The sequence below is a fragment of the Sander vitreus genome, chromosome 17, assembly GCF_031162955.1.
Source record: "Sander vitreus isolate 19-12246 chromosome 17, sanVit1, whole genome shotgun sequence".
Classification (NCBI taxonomy): Eukaryota; Metazoa; Chordata; class Actinopteri; order Perciformes; family Percidae; genus Sander; species Sander vitreus.
In genome coordinates this window covers 23,458,143-23,472,404 of record NC_135871.1, presented here as the reverse complement: position 1 = coordinate 23,472,404, position 14,262 = coordinate 23,458,143, and the positions used below count along the sequence as shown (strand labels likewise).

The 14,262-nt window shown below is 37.3% G+C and overlaps 1 protein-coding gene across 1 annotated transcript in view; it reads left to right on the top strand.

Moving 5' to 3' along the window:
• The window catches only part of kcnh1a (potassium voltage-gated channel, subfamily H (eag-related), member 1a), a 41,821-nt gene that overhangs the window by 1,695 nt on the left and 25,864 nt on the right, over window positions 1–14,262 (top strand). Inside the window, exons 2-6 of the mRNA XM_078273022.1 lie at window positions 3,173–3,199; window positions 5,232–5,355; window positions 12,391–12,497; window positions 12,767–12,895; window positions 14,059–14,177. Coding sequence (XP_078129148.1) covers window positions 3,173–3,199; window positions 5,232–5,355; window positions 12,391–12,497; window positions 12,767–12,895; window positions 14,059–14,177 — 506 coding nt within the window. The remainder of the gene's footprint in view (window positions 1–3,172; window positions 3,200–5,231; window positions 5,356–12,390; window positions 12,498–12,766; window positions 12,896–14,058; window positions 14,178–14,262) is intronic.

The following is a 14,262-nucleotide window of genomic DNA, read 5'->3' as shown; positions in this document are numbered from 1 at the left end:
AGACAGATCGAAGTCAGGGAAGGTTGACTGTCTGTCTTCTCTACTTCTAATAATCATGATCTTACTCTTTTTGGCATTGTATTTTATATAAAAATCAGCACCATACTGTGTGCATATTCTCAAAAGTTGTTGGAGACCAGCACTATATGGGCTAAAAATGATCACATCATCTGCGTACATAAGGTGATTAATTAGTGAGTCACCAACCCTACAACCTGTACCACATGCATTTAAAATCAAAGACAAATCATTCATATACATATTAAAAAGAAAAGGAGACAGAATTCCGCCCTGGCGGACACCATTGGTCACTTGAAGGGGACAGATATAACATTCCCCCATCTCACTCTCATTGTCTGATGCAAGTACTAATAAACCAAGATTCTTATTAAAAATCCAGGGACCCCACTGTTAGATAATTTTAAAAATAATTTCTCATGATTAACATGATCGAATGCTTTAGAAGCATCAATGAAGCACATGAACATTGTGGAATTTTGCCTATTTATCTAAAATTTCCTTTAGTGCAAAAATACATAAATCAGTGCCATGCTTTCTTTTAAAACCAAATTGGTTATCAGTAGACAGGACATACCTCTCAAGTCTACACAATAGAACTGTCTCCAGCACTTTGGACATAACACTGGCCAGAGCTATTGGCCTGTAATTATCTGAGCTGCTCAGCTTCATCACTTTATCTTTATCTTATATAGACCTGGCTGCAACTAGGATTCTAACATGAAATGTAGCCCATAATGCAATATAAGGGGTTCTTGGACCACTTAATTGACACGTACAGTACACCCCGAAATCCTCAAAAATGTTTTGTTGGGTCTAGTTTTATTCTACGTAGCAATACTGTAAAGTTTATTTGCATGTTGAAATGTTTTGAGGTGAGGAGCAGGTAGGTACAGTTAATCTTGCTGGGGAAGTTGTATAATGCACAACTGGTTTTAGTTGTGCATTATTGGCCTCTGTGGTCCTGCTGCATATTTGAAAAAGCCAATGCCTCTGTTTTTGATCTCTAACAACTTCTGAAGGAAATATATATCTCTTTAGTTGATAAATGCTTCACTATGTTCACCAGCTGGGCCCTGTTTCACAAAACCAAGGTAAGGGATTAAGCCGGGATTCCCCCGTTTCCCCATAAGTAGAAAAGGCTGATAAAATTTCAAATGTGTTTTAAATGAAGTCTGTTACTAAGGGCAATACAGACAATGTTGTACATTTCTATAGTTGACCAATGCACAATAAAGAAGTTTGTTCAGCTTCCATGTACATTGTATTTGGCATTCTTAGCACACAATTTGTGTTGTCCAGTAAACTGGGACTATAATTTGGGAGAACTGTACAATTTAAAGAAGATATCCTAATTGTACAATCCTCCCAAATTATAGTCTTAGTTTACTGGACCAGTAACTATCTAGTGATGTAGGCTACTGTACAGGGAGAGGACACCCCAATGGTTTTTGACCTTATATTTTGCTGGGGGGGGAAATAACTGATGAATATACTCTGTTCCATTCATGTCTATGTCCATATATACAAGGGAGCAAGGCATATAATATGTAGAGAAGGAAACTCGTCCTCTATAAAAAATAAAAGAAACGCGAGAAAAAGCGTGGCAGATAATAGGCTAGCGGACAGACTGAATGATAGTCTAAAAATATACATTTATGAACTACTGCTCTTAACTGAAACCATTCAATGAGTCACTTGTCATTTGCAAAAACGAACAGTTGTACACTTTGCATTAAAAGCGAGCAGTGGAAGTTAATATGACTTAGGAAATTTATATTTTAGCCCATGAGAGAGAGGGAGGAACAGAGTGAAAGAGATATTTACGCGTCATATTCTAGCGTTGTAGAAAATTGATCTTCATGGTAAATTTCCTGAGTAACATTATCTTCTGCTTACTTTTAAGGCAAAGAGTACAACTGTTAATTTGTGCAAATGATTAGTAGCCTAATCCTTGAATGGAATGATTATGACGGTTACAATTCAGAGCAGTGGTCAGTTAATGTATATATTAAGGCTACTTATGCGGTCGGTCCATGATCGTCTGCTACGCTTTCTCTCACTGTTTCATTACAGCGGCTGTTTCTTTTATTTTTATACAAATAAAGTGTTTCACGTCATCATACTTCCACAAGAAGCTGCTGCTCACTCTGTATAAAGTATGTACAATGCGTATTCTCCATTTTGGCATCAGTAAATTTGTGATCGACCTCACGGTGCCATGGACACGCATCTATCTGAATTACTTCATCCTGGTTCGACCTAGTCGCTCCTCCTCAGCCTGGCTTGGCCTTCGTGAAACGCACCAAGCCAGGATGCACAGATTAGACTAGGTCAAGCCTCGCTTTATCAGTTATCCTGGATTTATATATTCTGCTTTTGTGAAACTGGCCCCCGGTCACTAACTGTGTCTGCTGAGCAGGTAGTGTACAGGGATTATAGCTTTTTCACTGAAAACAGCTTCCTGCTGCCAAAAACAACGCTGAGTGGTGAGAGTGAACCAAAACAGTAAAGTTGTGGGCTGGACAGCTAAACAAGCTGCATTAATTCACATTATTTATATTTACATTGAATCTAATGACTACATTTTCTTTACTTTTAACTTTATAGATCTATGGTGATATGTATCTTAATTTAGCTCAATATCTGTGACTTGCCTAGCATCAAACAACAGGCAGACAAAGTTAGCGACTAATGTTAGCTGAAGAAAGCTGAATATATTAGCAGCTAAAGAGCCACATATTTCTCTCAGAAGTTGGTGGAGACAAATAGAAAGCTAAAAGTAGAGTGAACAGCTGACATAAATGCATATGATGGCCAGAAACATGACTCCAAATGAATGCTAAATGGCTATAAGTCTGCTGCATGTGTAAGTAAACTGTATGCTAATATGTTATCCACAGCAGTTAAGGCCAGCTGTGTGTCTTTTAGCTTGTTTCTGAGTTTATCTGTTCCTTTAATGGCCAAAAATTGATTAATGCAGCTTTAATTAGCATGAGTCAACAGTAATAATAACACCCATTTCTGTATAACTTAAATGTAATAGTTTCTTTACAAATTAGCTGCATTGTTTTTAGCCTATAGCCTCCATTCAGGTTCAACAGATGTGTCTCACTGTAATATGTTAACCTTTTTTCCTTTTCAAACATTTCAGTTTGGACATTGTCACATAGACAGACAGGTACTATACAGTTTAGTTGGGTGTGCTGCTTGTTTTCTTTACAGTATCTATCTCTTTTTAATGTACCACTACATGTTCTATACCAAATGCTGTTTATTTGCAAAGCACTTAACGAATTAGACATTTTGAGATTATTAAAAATGTTTGTGAACATTTGCTGCAACACAGCAAATCCAGGGCTAATAACAGTAATGGACTTTCTTTACTCGCAAGATTAACGTTCATCTGATCATTGTAAAATAACACGTTGGCATGGAACATCTCGTGCATCATATTTTGTCAGTTTTCCCATGCCTTTTAGTTGTCATTTCAAGGTGTTTTATTTTGTCTTGATCAAGAATCTTTTGTGTGGGTGTGTTCATTTGTGGTATAAATTTATTTTGTGCCAGGTGTTTTTCATTTCTTCTCCTGCTCTTTCACTGCTATCGTCACATTGTTGTAGTCTGTGTGCATACTGTAGCAGAGTGGTTTGTTTTGAGATCTGCCATACAGAGAGATTTTAATTTTTTGAGGGTTTAACCACAGTTATCATCATTTCTCCTGTCCCATTTAAAACCATTACATCTGCTCCTTTTTTGCCTTTTGCCAAAAGTATGGATTTGGGATTTTTTTTTAAAGTTTGTGCACATTTGAAACACACATTCTTTTTGTAGCCATTTGTTTAAAGCCAAGGCAAATTGTTTGCATATTTGTTCCATGGCAATTACTACACAATGCAACATTTGCATGCTTGTTACAATCATCCTTAGTTCAAAAAGCCAGCTGTGAAAATGAAAAACACCTGCGTTATCCATTGTTTTTATGTATTGTGACATGAGGACCATTTGGAGTTTAAGTAATGACACTGAGTAACAGTATGTGACTGTTAATTATAAAATCACTAAGGTTTTAAAATAGGACTGAAGCAAAATAGGCCATTACAAATGTGCAACTCAATGATTACTTAGGTTTATCAACATTTTGACCATTAATAAGTTTTCCTTGGAGGCTTTGCTAACATTTGAATATGCAAACAATGCCACATGAGAATGACTCTGTTTGCCATGACATTTAATCAATGACAGCAGATATAAATATTTGTACAGTATACTTGCCAATAAGGAATACATCCTCATAATAATCACTAGCTAGAAATTGGACCATTTAATGAAAAACACCATCTCTCTCTCTCTCTCTCTCGCTCTCTCTCTCTCTCTCTCTCTCTCTCTCTCTCTCGCTCTCTCTCCTTTACACTTTGTATAAGCAACAGACAAAAATACAACACAAGCTGTTCTTGTGAAAAGTACTGCTAACAAGCAACTAACTACTAATAAGAAGTAAAGTAAGCAGATATTTGGATGTTTTCTACATAAGCAAGAATTTGTGTTTGGCCTATTTGTGTGTAAGCGCCCCGTGTGGAGTGTGTAATGGGCTGTAGACCATTATGGACACTAATGAAAATCTTTAAAGTGTGTTAGCTCCTGAAGGCTGGGTTGCTAAGTCTTTGGGGAGAGCCTTACAAGACAAAGCACATTTTTTAACAAGACATCTGTTTCAAAAAACATTTTAAATAGACATATACAGCATGAAGGGACGTTAAATCATACTTTTATGTCCATGGTGAGGAGATTACCTCCATTATATTGTCACTGAACAGCCCATAATGGCTGTTTATAACTGCACTCTTATCCTCAATGTTTCTCTTCCTTGTAAATTTGTGTTGAGAATCTATGAAGTAGTCTACAAACAACTATATACTTTACAATAAAATGTTCCAGGGTTAGACACTTAAAAATTTAATTTCAAATCTACTTTTGCCCTAACATTTGCTTTGTAGTTGTATGTCCTGTAACTCTTTGAATAACTTTTTTGCAATTTCTTTTTCAGTTGCAGCTCCAACAAATCCTTGACTTTGATTTAGATCAAATATAATAAGCCTCAACCTTTTCTCAACCCAAGCTATAGAAGTATACTAGTTTAAGTAGTTGTATTTGTATATTGTTGTTTTTTTTAGGAAATACTGCAACCATCTTCCCTATTTACTTTCCATCAGATACCAACTTTGTCCTGGGAAATGCTCAGATAGTAGACTGGCCCATCGTCTACAGCAATGATGGTTTCTGCAAGTTGTCGGGCTACCACAGAGCAGAGGTGATGCAGAAAAGCAGCACCTGCAGGTAAGCAAGAGGATCGGTGTGTTTTACCATATTACAGTTTTCAAATGCTAAAGGGGTAAGATACCTTTATAAATATATTCACATATGTGTTTATCTATTACAGAAACATAATGAGAGAACATATCAAACACAGCATTTTGTGTTTTACCTCATCCGGATACCAAACTAATTTTAAGATAAGATAATTACTTATTATTGTGGAATTGGCATAATTTGTAGTATTTTACAGATTCTTTTTTAAAGATACAGTACAAGATGAAGTGACAATGCAAGAACTTGTGACGGCTAACAGCTTGTTAATTTGGATGAGCTTCATCTTGGTTGGCGAAGCTAAAATAATCATGCTGTTGCTGCAGTTATACTACAGTGTGAGAAAGGATGACTTCCTTTTTTTAAATGTGCCTGGAGTAAGAAGTTGTGTGGAACTCTAACTTAGAACCCTGCGTCATATAGTCATGGACCTTTTGTAGTGGTTTGACATTACTTTATCTGAAAATACAATGAGTTTATTTTATGCCACTGTAGAAGACATTTTCTATTCTATGTACTGTATCTACTTGTGTTTATTTGTATTTAGAACTACCACCAGGCAGAGCATCCTTATTTTGAGGTAATTGGAGAGGCTTATTTGAGGAGGATAATGTAATCGGTTGCAGGTGTCTACAGTGTGCAGGTGTTCATGCTCATGTTTGTGGTTTGGAACATTTGGACTTATTTTTAAGAGAAAGAGAAACAATGCTGCACATACTCAACATGTGTGCAGTGTTTTCAGATTATTTTGCATAATTCCTTATTCATTAGCAGGATGAGAGGGAGAGTTAATGCATCAGCAGTACAGCAGAAAGATTTTAACTATTATTTTCAAATCAAATAGTGAGATTTGCTTGTGGTCACCGGCTGAAACAATGTGGTCCTTGAATCAGTCTGTTGTAGTGAAGGGAGTCTACAGTCATACTAGCAGCTCTGTGAGGCTCTACTTAGGCACAGCGGTCCTTTGAGCTGAATGCTAACGTCAGCATGCTCACAATGTTAGTGCTAACATGCTGATGTTAGAAGAAATAATGTTAAGCATGTTTATCATCTTACTTTAGTGTGTTTACATGCTAACATGCTATCATTTCAAGCTTCAAAAACAATTAGATGGATACAGAGATGTTACTTCACAGGCAGGGGCAGATTAAGGTGGTCAGGGGCCCCATGGCTGCTCTTTGTGTGAGGCCCCCCCTTAATCATTGTGCTTTACTGGAAAAATGTATTTAGTGCCATACATGGTCCACACGCAAATAAGGTGAACTCACACACACACACACACACACACACACACACACACACACACACACACACACACACACACACACACACACACACACACACACACACAGCAAACAATTATCACCACACCACATAGGTAAAATGAGAAATTGAACATTACAAACAAAACATAAATACAAACAAGCATAAGGCCCAGTGCTTAGAAGCAGCCCTTTAATTATGATCAAGAAACACTTGCACTACAACCAAAACTAACATCAACAGAGATGTAAGTGGAAAGAATACCAGATATTATCCTCTGCCACCACAGCACCAAAACAATTACAGTGGAAATGTAACTATAAACAGCAAAGCAGCAGAATTCCCTGGATTCACAGTTCAACAGCAAGCTGGTAATCACTTTTAGCTTTATAAATCAACGGGTAGGCTACAGCATCTGCATCAGTGCAGAACACCTGGTTTTACTGAGCCAAAATCACAACATCATTACCAGTGGTGGAAGAAGTATTCAGATCTTTTACTTCAGTAAAAGTACTAATACCATACTATCCTGCATTGAAAATGTTACTTAAGTAAAACTATGCAAGTATCATCAGGAAAATGTACTTGAAGTATTAAAAGTGAAAGTACTGAATGTCGAAAAATCCTCACATTTTTTAAACAAACCAAACAGTTCTGTCAATCAACTAAGTGTTTAATAGGCTAAACATTTCAGGTGGACTTGTAGGCCAAAATATTGTTGGGTAGTTTAATTTATTATAAAACATTGTATTGTTTAAACTAGACCTATATGTGTTTTGTCTGCAGAAATCTTAATGTGTAAAGTAACTAGTTACTAAAGCTGTCAGATGAATGTAGTGGAGTAAATGTAGTGTAAATGTAGTGGAGTAAATGTGGAGTAAATGTAGTGTAAATGTAGTGGAGTAAATGTAGTGTAAATGTAGTGGAGTAAGTGTAGTGTAAATGTAGTGGAGTAAAAGTAAAATTTTTCTCTAAAATGTACCGGAGTAGAAGTAGAAAGTGGCATATAAAAAAAAGACTTAAGTAAAGTACAAGTACCTCAAATTTGTACAGTACATGAGTACCACTATGCAATACACTAAACTGTGAATACAATTTAAAAAAACGGTAGCAGCAGCACATAATAACACTGTTATGAACAGCAATAATGAAACAGCAGCACAATAATACATATGTAGGCTACATATTGTTGCATAATCATCCTACCTTTTAGAATTTTTTCTTTCTTGATTTTCACCACCGCAACCACCCTCTTTAAAACCTCGGTCCAATATTCGCATTCATTGTCAACTTGTCAACTCGTTTTTTCAGTTCCAAATCTATCCGCCCACCGTCAGCACAGCGCGTAACATACGCAAGCATTGCCTATCTGTGGCACTCGGATCCCTCATGTTCAGCTAGGCTTACAGCTGCATTTTTCCAGTCACTTGAATATCACTGTTCCCAAATAATTTGTGCGACATAACACGATGCCTTTTGAGGAGGAATACAACAGCCATTCTCTTGGCTGCGTTTCACCATTTGCCATTTCATTTTAAACAGGGTTTTGGAAAAGTAGCCTACCTCTTTTGGTGTTTATGTTGTCTTATTGAGGCAGCAACATTTGCGTCTTTGTTCTGGCAACTTTTAGGTCCCATTTTAATCCAATATGCCCTCATGTATTCATCAATTTTATCCCAACATGCAGGCTCCGAGCTATAGGTAGCAGGATTTTTCGGCCTCTTTTTGTGTCCTCTCCTCCGCAGCAACAGATGGAGGGGGGGCGGGGATTCCCTCCATCTCTGCCAGGGGTGTGGCTGACCCACGAGCAGAAGTTGTCGATGTTCAGGTTCTTTGGCTAGGTCCTGGATCTTCACAGTCCTACCTACGGCACCTTTTAATAATTATTTAAATGATTAATGTTAAAGGCTCATCTAACGTTTTCAAGATGTTGTTTGAGTTTTATTCCTGACATTCTTTACTTAAATGTGAAGATTTAATGCTTTTCTTAACGCAGAATTACGCAAAAAAAATATTCCCGCTGAATTACAGAGAATGTTCCGCTTCCACTTCGGGTGGCTGGAGTCTCTGACCCGGCCCCTCTGTCTCAGACTCCCTCCTATGATTGGATAGATGTGACCCAAGTCACATCTAGATCTAATCACCTGCTTGTTTTTTTTTTGAAGTAAATTTAAAATAATAATACATTGTCTGGCCAATCCGGGGCCCCTGCTCACGTGGGGCCCCTAGGCTGCAGCCTACGCAAGCCTGTGCATTAATCCGTGCCTGTCCACAGGGTTGCTATGCTCATGGTCAATATGAGGAGCTCAGTTTTCTAGTTTCAGGGGCCTTTCTTTATACTAGAACAACTGTGAGGAGATCCTGGATCAACTACATCTTCCAAATCCCTTCAGCAAAGCATCTCAACAGATTTTCCCATAATTTAAGACAGTTAAAGCTTTAGTACGTAACTTTTTGATATTAATGAACGTCTGTTACATTCAAGCCATTGCCAAATGAGTTGCTACAAAGCTAATCAAGACTATCAGCTCCACACAACTCTCTCTGTATTTCTCAGTATGGCTATGTTCATAGACTGTTACTATTAATGGACAAAGCATCCGGTTCGGCGAAGTGCTGCAAATGCGGAAGTGCCTTAAACCTGCATTCTATCTGAATTCCAGCAGGGGGAGACATGTGCAGTTGCAAAAGGAGGCCGGTTTCTGTAGAAGTCTATGAGAAAGTGACCCACTTCTCACTTGATTTATTACCTCAGTAAACATTTCCATAATGAGTCGCAATCGCTAGTTTTAAGTCTTCTGCAATACAGAATGATGTTCATTAATTGAATTATGGTCTTGTTGATTTTAAAAACTATGGTTCGGACAAAGATATATTTAAAACCTAGCGAAGCTAAATCTTACCTCGAATTATGTAGGCTAGCTTTCAGCAGCGGTTGCATCCAGATTGCCAGTGAAAGTGTGTAACGTAGAGTGTAATCAGCGTTGCCAACTCTCAGCTAACGTTACAGTCAGATAGCGCCCAACAGTCTATGATTCTTCCCTCTCGTCTAAAATCGTCACATCCCCAACCAAGATGGCTGCACCCGTAACGGCAAACTCGACGGCTCATGGCAGATCTCCACAAACCAATGGGTGACGTCACACATGCTCTGTCTATTACTATTTACAGTCAGTGGTAGAAGCCACATAACTAAGACACAAATCTTTAATAATATCAGGTTAATATCAGGTTGTAACAACTGAAACTGCGTCCACATCACTGACTGCAACCGTGAAACTGTGTACCCGGGGTCGTTTATGTGAACAGTTTTGGAGAGGGCGCCAAAACTGTTCACATAAAAGAATAAAATGAACTACATATTTTATTGACTAGTTTCTGGACCTGTGTTTATTGTGCCAGTAATAAACATGCCAGTAAGCATTATATTAATAGGATCACATGGAAACAGTTTGTGCTGCCAGATTTGAAAACCGTGGGACATTTCTTGTGTTGTGGGAGAAGGCGTTTGTCACAGCCAGAACTGCGGCTATTACTGATTTAGACCCTCACGTCCTTAAGCATAAGCTTTAGAACACTTGCCAATACAAATATTGAACAGCGTGTGTGACGATTTGTTTTAGGTTTATTTTTAGGATGCTAGATGAAATGAAGTCTTGTCTTTGTAACAGGAAGGAAAACAGAACTAAAATCTTCTGTATTCAAGATCCAATTCAAGAAAACTCTATTGTCTCTTTTTGTCTACACGTAAATAGTTTATATGCAGTTGGTTTTATCCTATGTATGGCTAAATATTACCAACAATTTCAGTAAATGACAATTAGCTTTGTTGTATTTACTGGAAGCAACAGTGAAAATGAAAACAGTATTGGACAGCAAATGCATTGACAGAAAACAATATTTCTCAAATAAGAGCTAGACCCAATGAATTAGTACTGCCAGTGAAAGGTCAACATTAGGTTTTCATTGAAAGCACAACACAGTAATCAATGAACATACAGTATACATAGTCCACAAGAGTAAACAGAGTAAAATATCATAAGTACCGTAACAGTAAGATTTCATTATTTCATTGTTATATAACGACACATTAGCCCCATACAGCTAGGCTTGCTTGGTTAGCAGTAAACTAAAGAAATGAAGTAACGAATCGAAAACAAAACCATCACAAAACCTCTATAATGACTAGAATGCAGATAATACTCCAACAAGGGCATTTGGAAAGCAGATAAGAGATGTTTGTCAATATTTACACTGTAACAGATTTGACTAAAAGCTGGTTGTAACCATGTAAAAAAGTAAACTAAATACATGTATTATTTAAGCGTAGTTTAATGTATCAATTATTTATTTTTAAAGATTTTAGGTGAAAATGTATCTCTTTCCCCAGAGGATGAATGGCAATAATTTTGTGATCCCTTAACTTTCCATGTAGCGGCATCATCAGGTCAAAATCTTAAATTGTTTAATACTTTGATTCATGACCAAATACTTGTAGAACTAATGGTGTCACCCTCAGCTGTAGATACTGATGTTATCATTTAGCTCAAAGCCTAACTTACAAACTGTGCTACAGTGTCGGTTCATCTCTATATTCTTTAAATATACCTCTATACCTTTTAATCATTTGGTCTTTTTTTAGCTGTTTTTATGTCAAAACACATCTCCATGAGCCTGATTATGAGGCCATTAAACATTCACTGTGTGGATGGGTTAAGGTTAGGGATGTTTGATGTTTTTGAGGATGACTCAAACATAAAATGTATGCTCATCTCCCCAGTGTTTAAGTCTAATATCTGAGCATCGTTGTGTGTGGATCAAAGAGCTTATTTCCATCTCAACTGCTCTTATGCATGTTTTTTTTTGTCCATTGCTAGATCCTGTAAACATACAGTGACAAACCTGTGGTAATTTTTCATGCATGACAAGAAAGTCACTTGAGGAATTGTTTTGTCTTTGAAGCAAGTCGCATTTCTTTAGAGAGAGCGAGAGAGAGAGCGAGAGAGAGAGCGAGAGAGAGAAAAGAGTAGAAAGGGGGACGTTCATCAGTGATATTACATCAAGCACTGGTCTGAAAAGACTCTGCAGCGTCAGGATGGAGTCTCATTTAATTTAGCCTTCCTTTTTTTTATTTCACAACAAACTTGGGAGTTATATTTAGATCATGCTGGAACAAGCTGTTACTGATGGTGGCAGTAACAAGCAAAGTGAGATGAATGTCTCTGCAGCGTGGTTAAATGTATGCATGGTTACTTGATCCATCTTCAGGTTTCATTTGTTTTTGAGAGGTACTTTGCATTCGGCCAATTAGACATCAAGCTACATTTATCTTTTTTATGCTTTCAGGATACATTTCAAGGAGTTTTAATCTACTTCTGCTCTATATTTAATACAGCCTAATTCTGCAGTGTATGTCTCTAGAGATCGCCAAATAGCCCTCAGTAGCTGGTCTGCACAGTTTAGGCGTCTACTCCTGATAAATGGCATATTTTGTTTTTAGAAAATATACAGTTAAATTTTGGAGGAAAACATGAATAAGAAGTAAAAAGGTGTGGTCAAAGAAATGGGAGAACAGAACAAAGTACCACAATGTAACCAGGGAATACTTGGGAACTAACACATTAAGACCTTCACACATTCGAGCCTTTCTCGGAACACTCTAAGTGCAAGAACGAGCATGCTTGTCCAATGTGCCGCTGTCTATTAAATATTCAAATTGTTGTTTTCCTTTGTGTCTTCCAGCTTCATGTACGGGGAGCTCACGGACAAGGACACAACGGAAAACGTGCGACTAACATTCGAGAATTATGAAATGAACTCGTTTGAAATACTGATGTACAAGAAGAACAGTAAGTAGCAATGCCATATTATATGAGGAAAAGAGAAAAATGGGAAGTTTTCCACTCTCTTGGCATGCAAATGTATTCAGAGCTCCTGTAACATACAGTGGAGTTCAAAGGCAGCCCAGAACAGTTCTGCTTCTGTAAAAATGTGCTAATTGGTAGAGAGCCAGAGCAAAAGAAACCTTCCCCAGAAAAAGGTAGCGATTGTCATTTCTTCTAAAAATAAGCAGATGATGCAGCTAAATATATGTGTGTTGTTCTTTTTATACTTTCAGGGACGCCTGTTTGGTTTTTTGTGAAGATTGCTCCCATTCGAAATGAACAAGAGAAAGTGGTCCTGTTTCTTTGCACGTTTAGTGACATCACAGCCTTTAAACAGCCAATTGAAGATGATTCTTCAAAAGGTTAGAGTCAACCAATTTCATTTATTTCCTTCTATTAAAAGGATGTCTCTCTGAAGCTGCCAATGAAAGTTAATTGTACTCCAGAGTGATTAAAGTAGGAAAAATGCAGATACTTCAAATGGCCCAAAAAAAACTTTAAAATGTTTTTCAATTTGCACGGCAGACACGCGCGATCTAAAACTTTTCAGAGATTATCAAGTGAGAGAGGCAGAGGTAACATTAGTCTACCAGCGATCATGATCAGACCCTGTGCTTTGTGCATCTTCTCTGGCAAACACCCACTCTGTCAAATAAGATGAAGACAGACAAAATAGAACAAACATTAGTGCAACTAGAGACCAAAATAGGATGTGTAATTAGAATAAAATTGAGATTGTAGTTCTGCATCAACAGGCAGCGCTCCACTGTGAAGGCTGTTGTATCAGTGAGGACTTTAGCTTTAGTCCTCTATCTTCCATGGGACTAGGCCTGCAGGCAACAATACCAAGCATGGGTTTGCACTGTCTGAGTAGAGAGTGGGGACTGTAGGAAAAGAATCCTATGAAGACAAAAAATGCAGTAGCCCACAAAAGCTTAGGACTGTCCTCACCATAATATATATATATATATATATATATATATATATATATATATATATATATATATATAAATATATATATATATATATATAAAATGTATAAAAGAATTGCAAAAAATGTCAACATAACACACCCTTTCAAAGGGATAGGTATAAGCCATCATCTTATCAGATCCTACCCCGAGTCTTCACCACAAACAAAATTACAGTCCAACAAAATAAATTAAATAGACCATTTTAAACAATACATACATACTACTAATTTACATCTACTTTATCAAACTATTAAGAAAAAGAACAAGAACAAAAAATAAGCACCATTAACATCTGTGAGGTTTACACTCGTTACAATTTATAATGTATGCTTTTTTTTTTTTTTTTACAAAACTTTACAGATTGGAGTCCTTAGCAATTGTTTAATACTTTAAAAAAGTATTTTCAGACCTTATTCTGTGAGTCTTTTCCTTTTCACAACTCTCTCAAGCTCTGAAAACATGCTGTAGCCCCAGGAAATATACAGTACCAGAAAACATCTTGAAAAACATCATGTTAAAGATTGTGCGTACTGTATGTTTATAATCCTCAGGCTGGGGAAAGTTTGCCCGACTGACTCGAGCTCTAACAAGCAGTAGAGGAGTCTTACAACAGCTGCAGCCCACAGTTCACAAAGGAGAGAATGTCCACAAGCACTCCCGCTTAGCTGAGGTACGAAGGATACACGTGATTTTGATTTCTGATTTGATTCAGTAAAACTCAGTTCTGTATACTAGGGAACAAACTATGGACACTG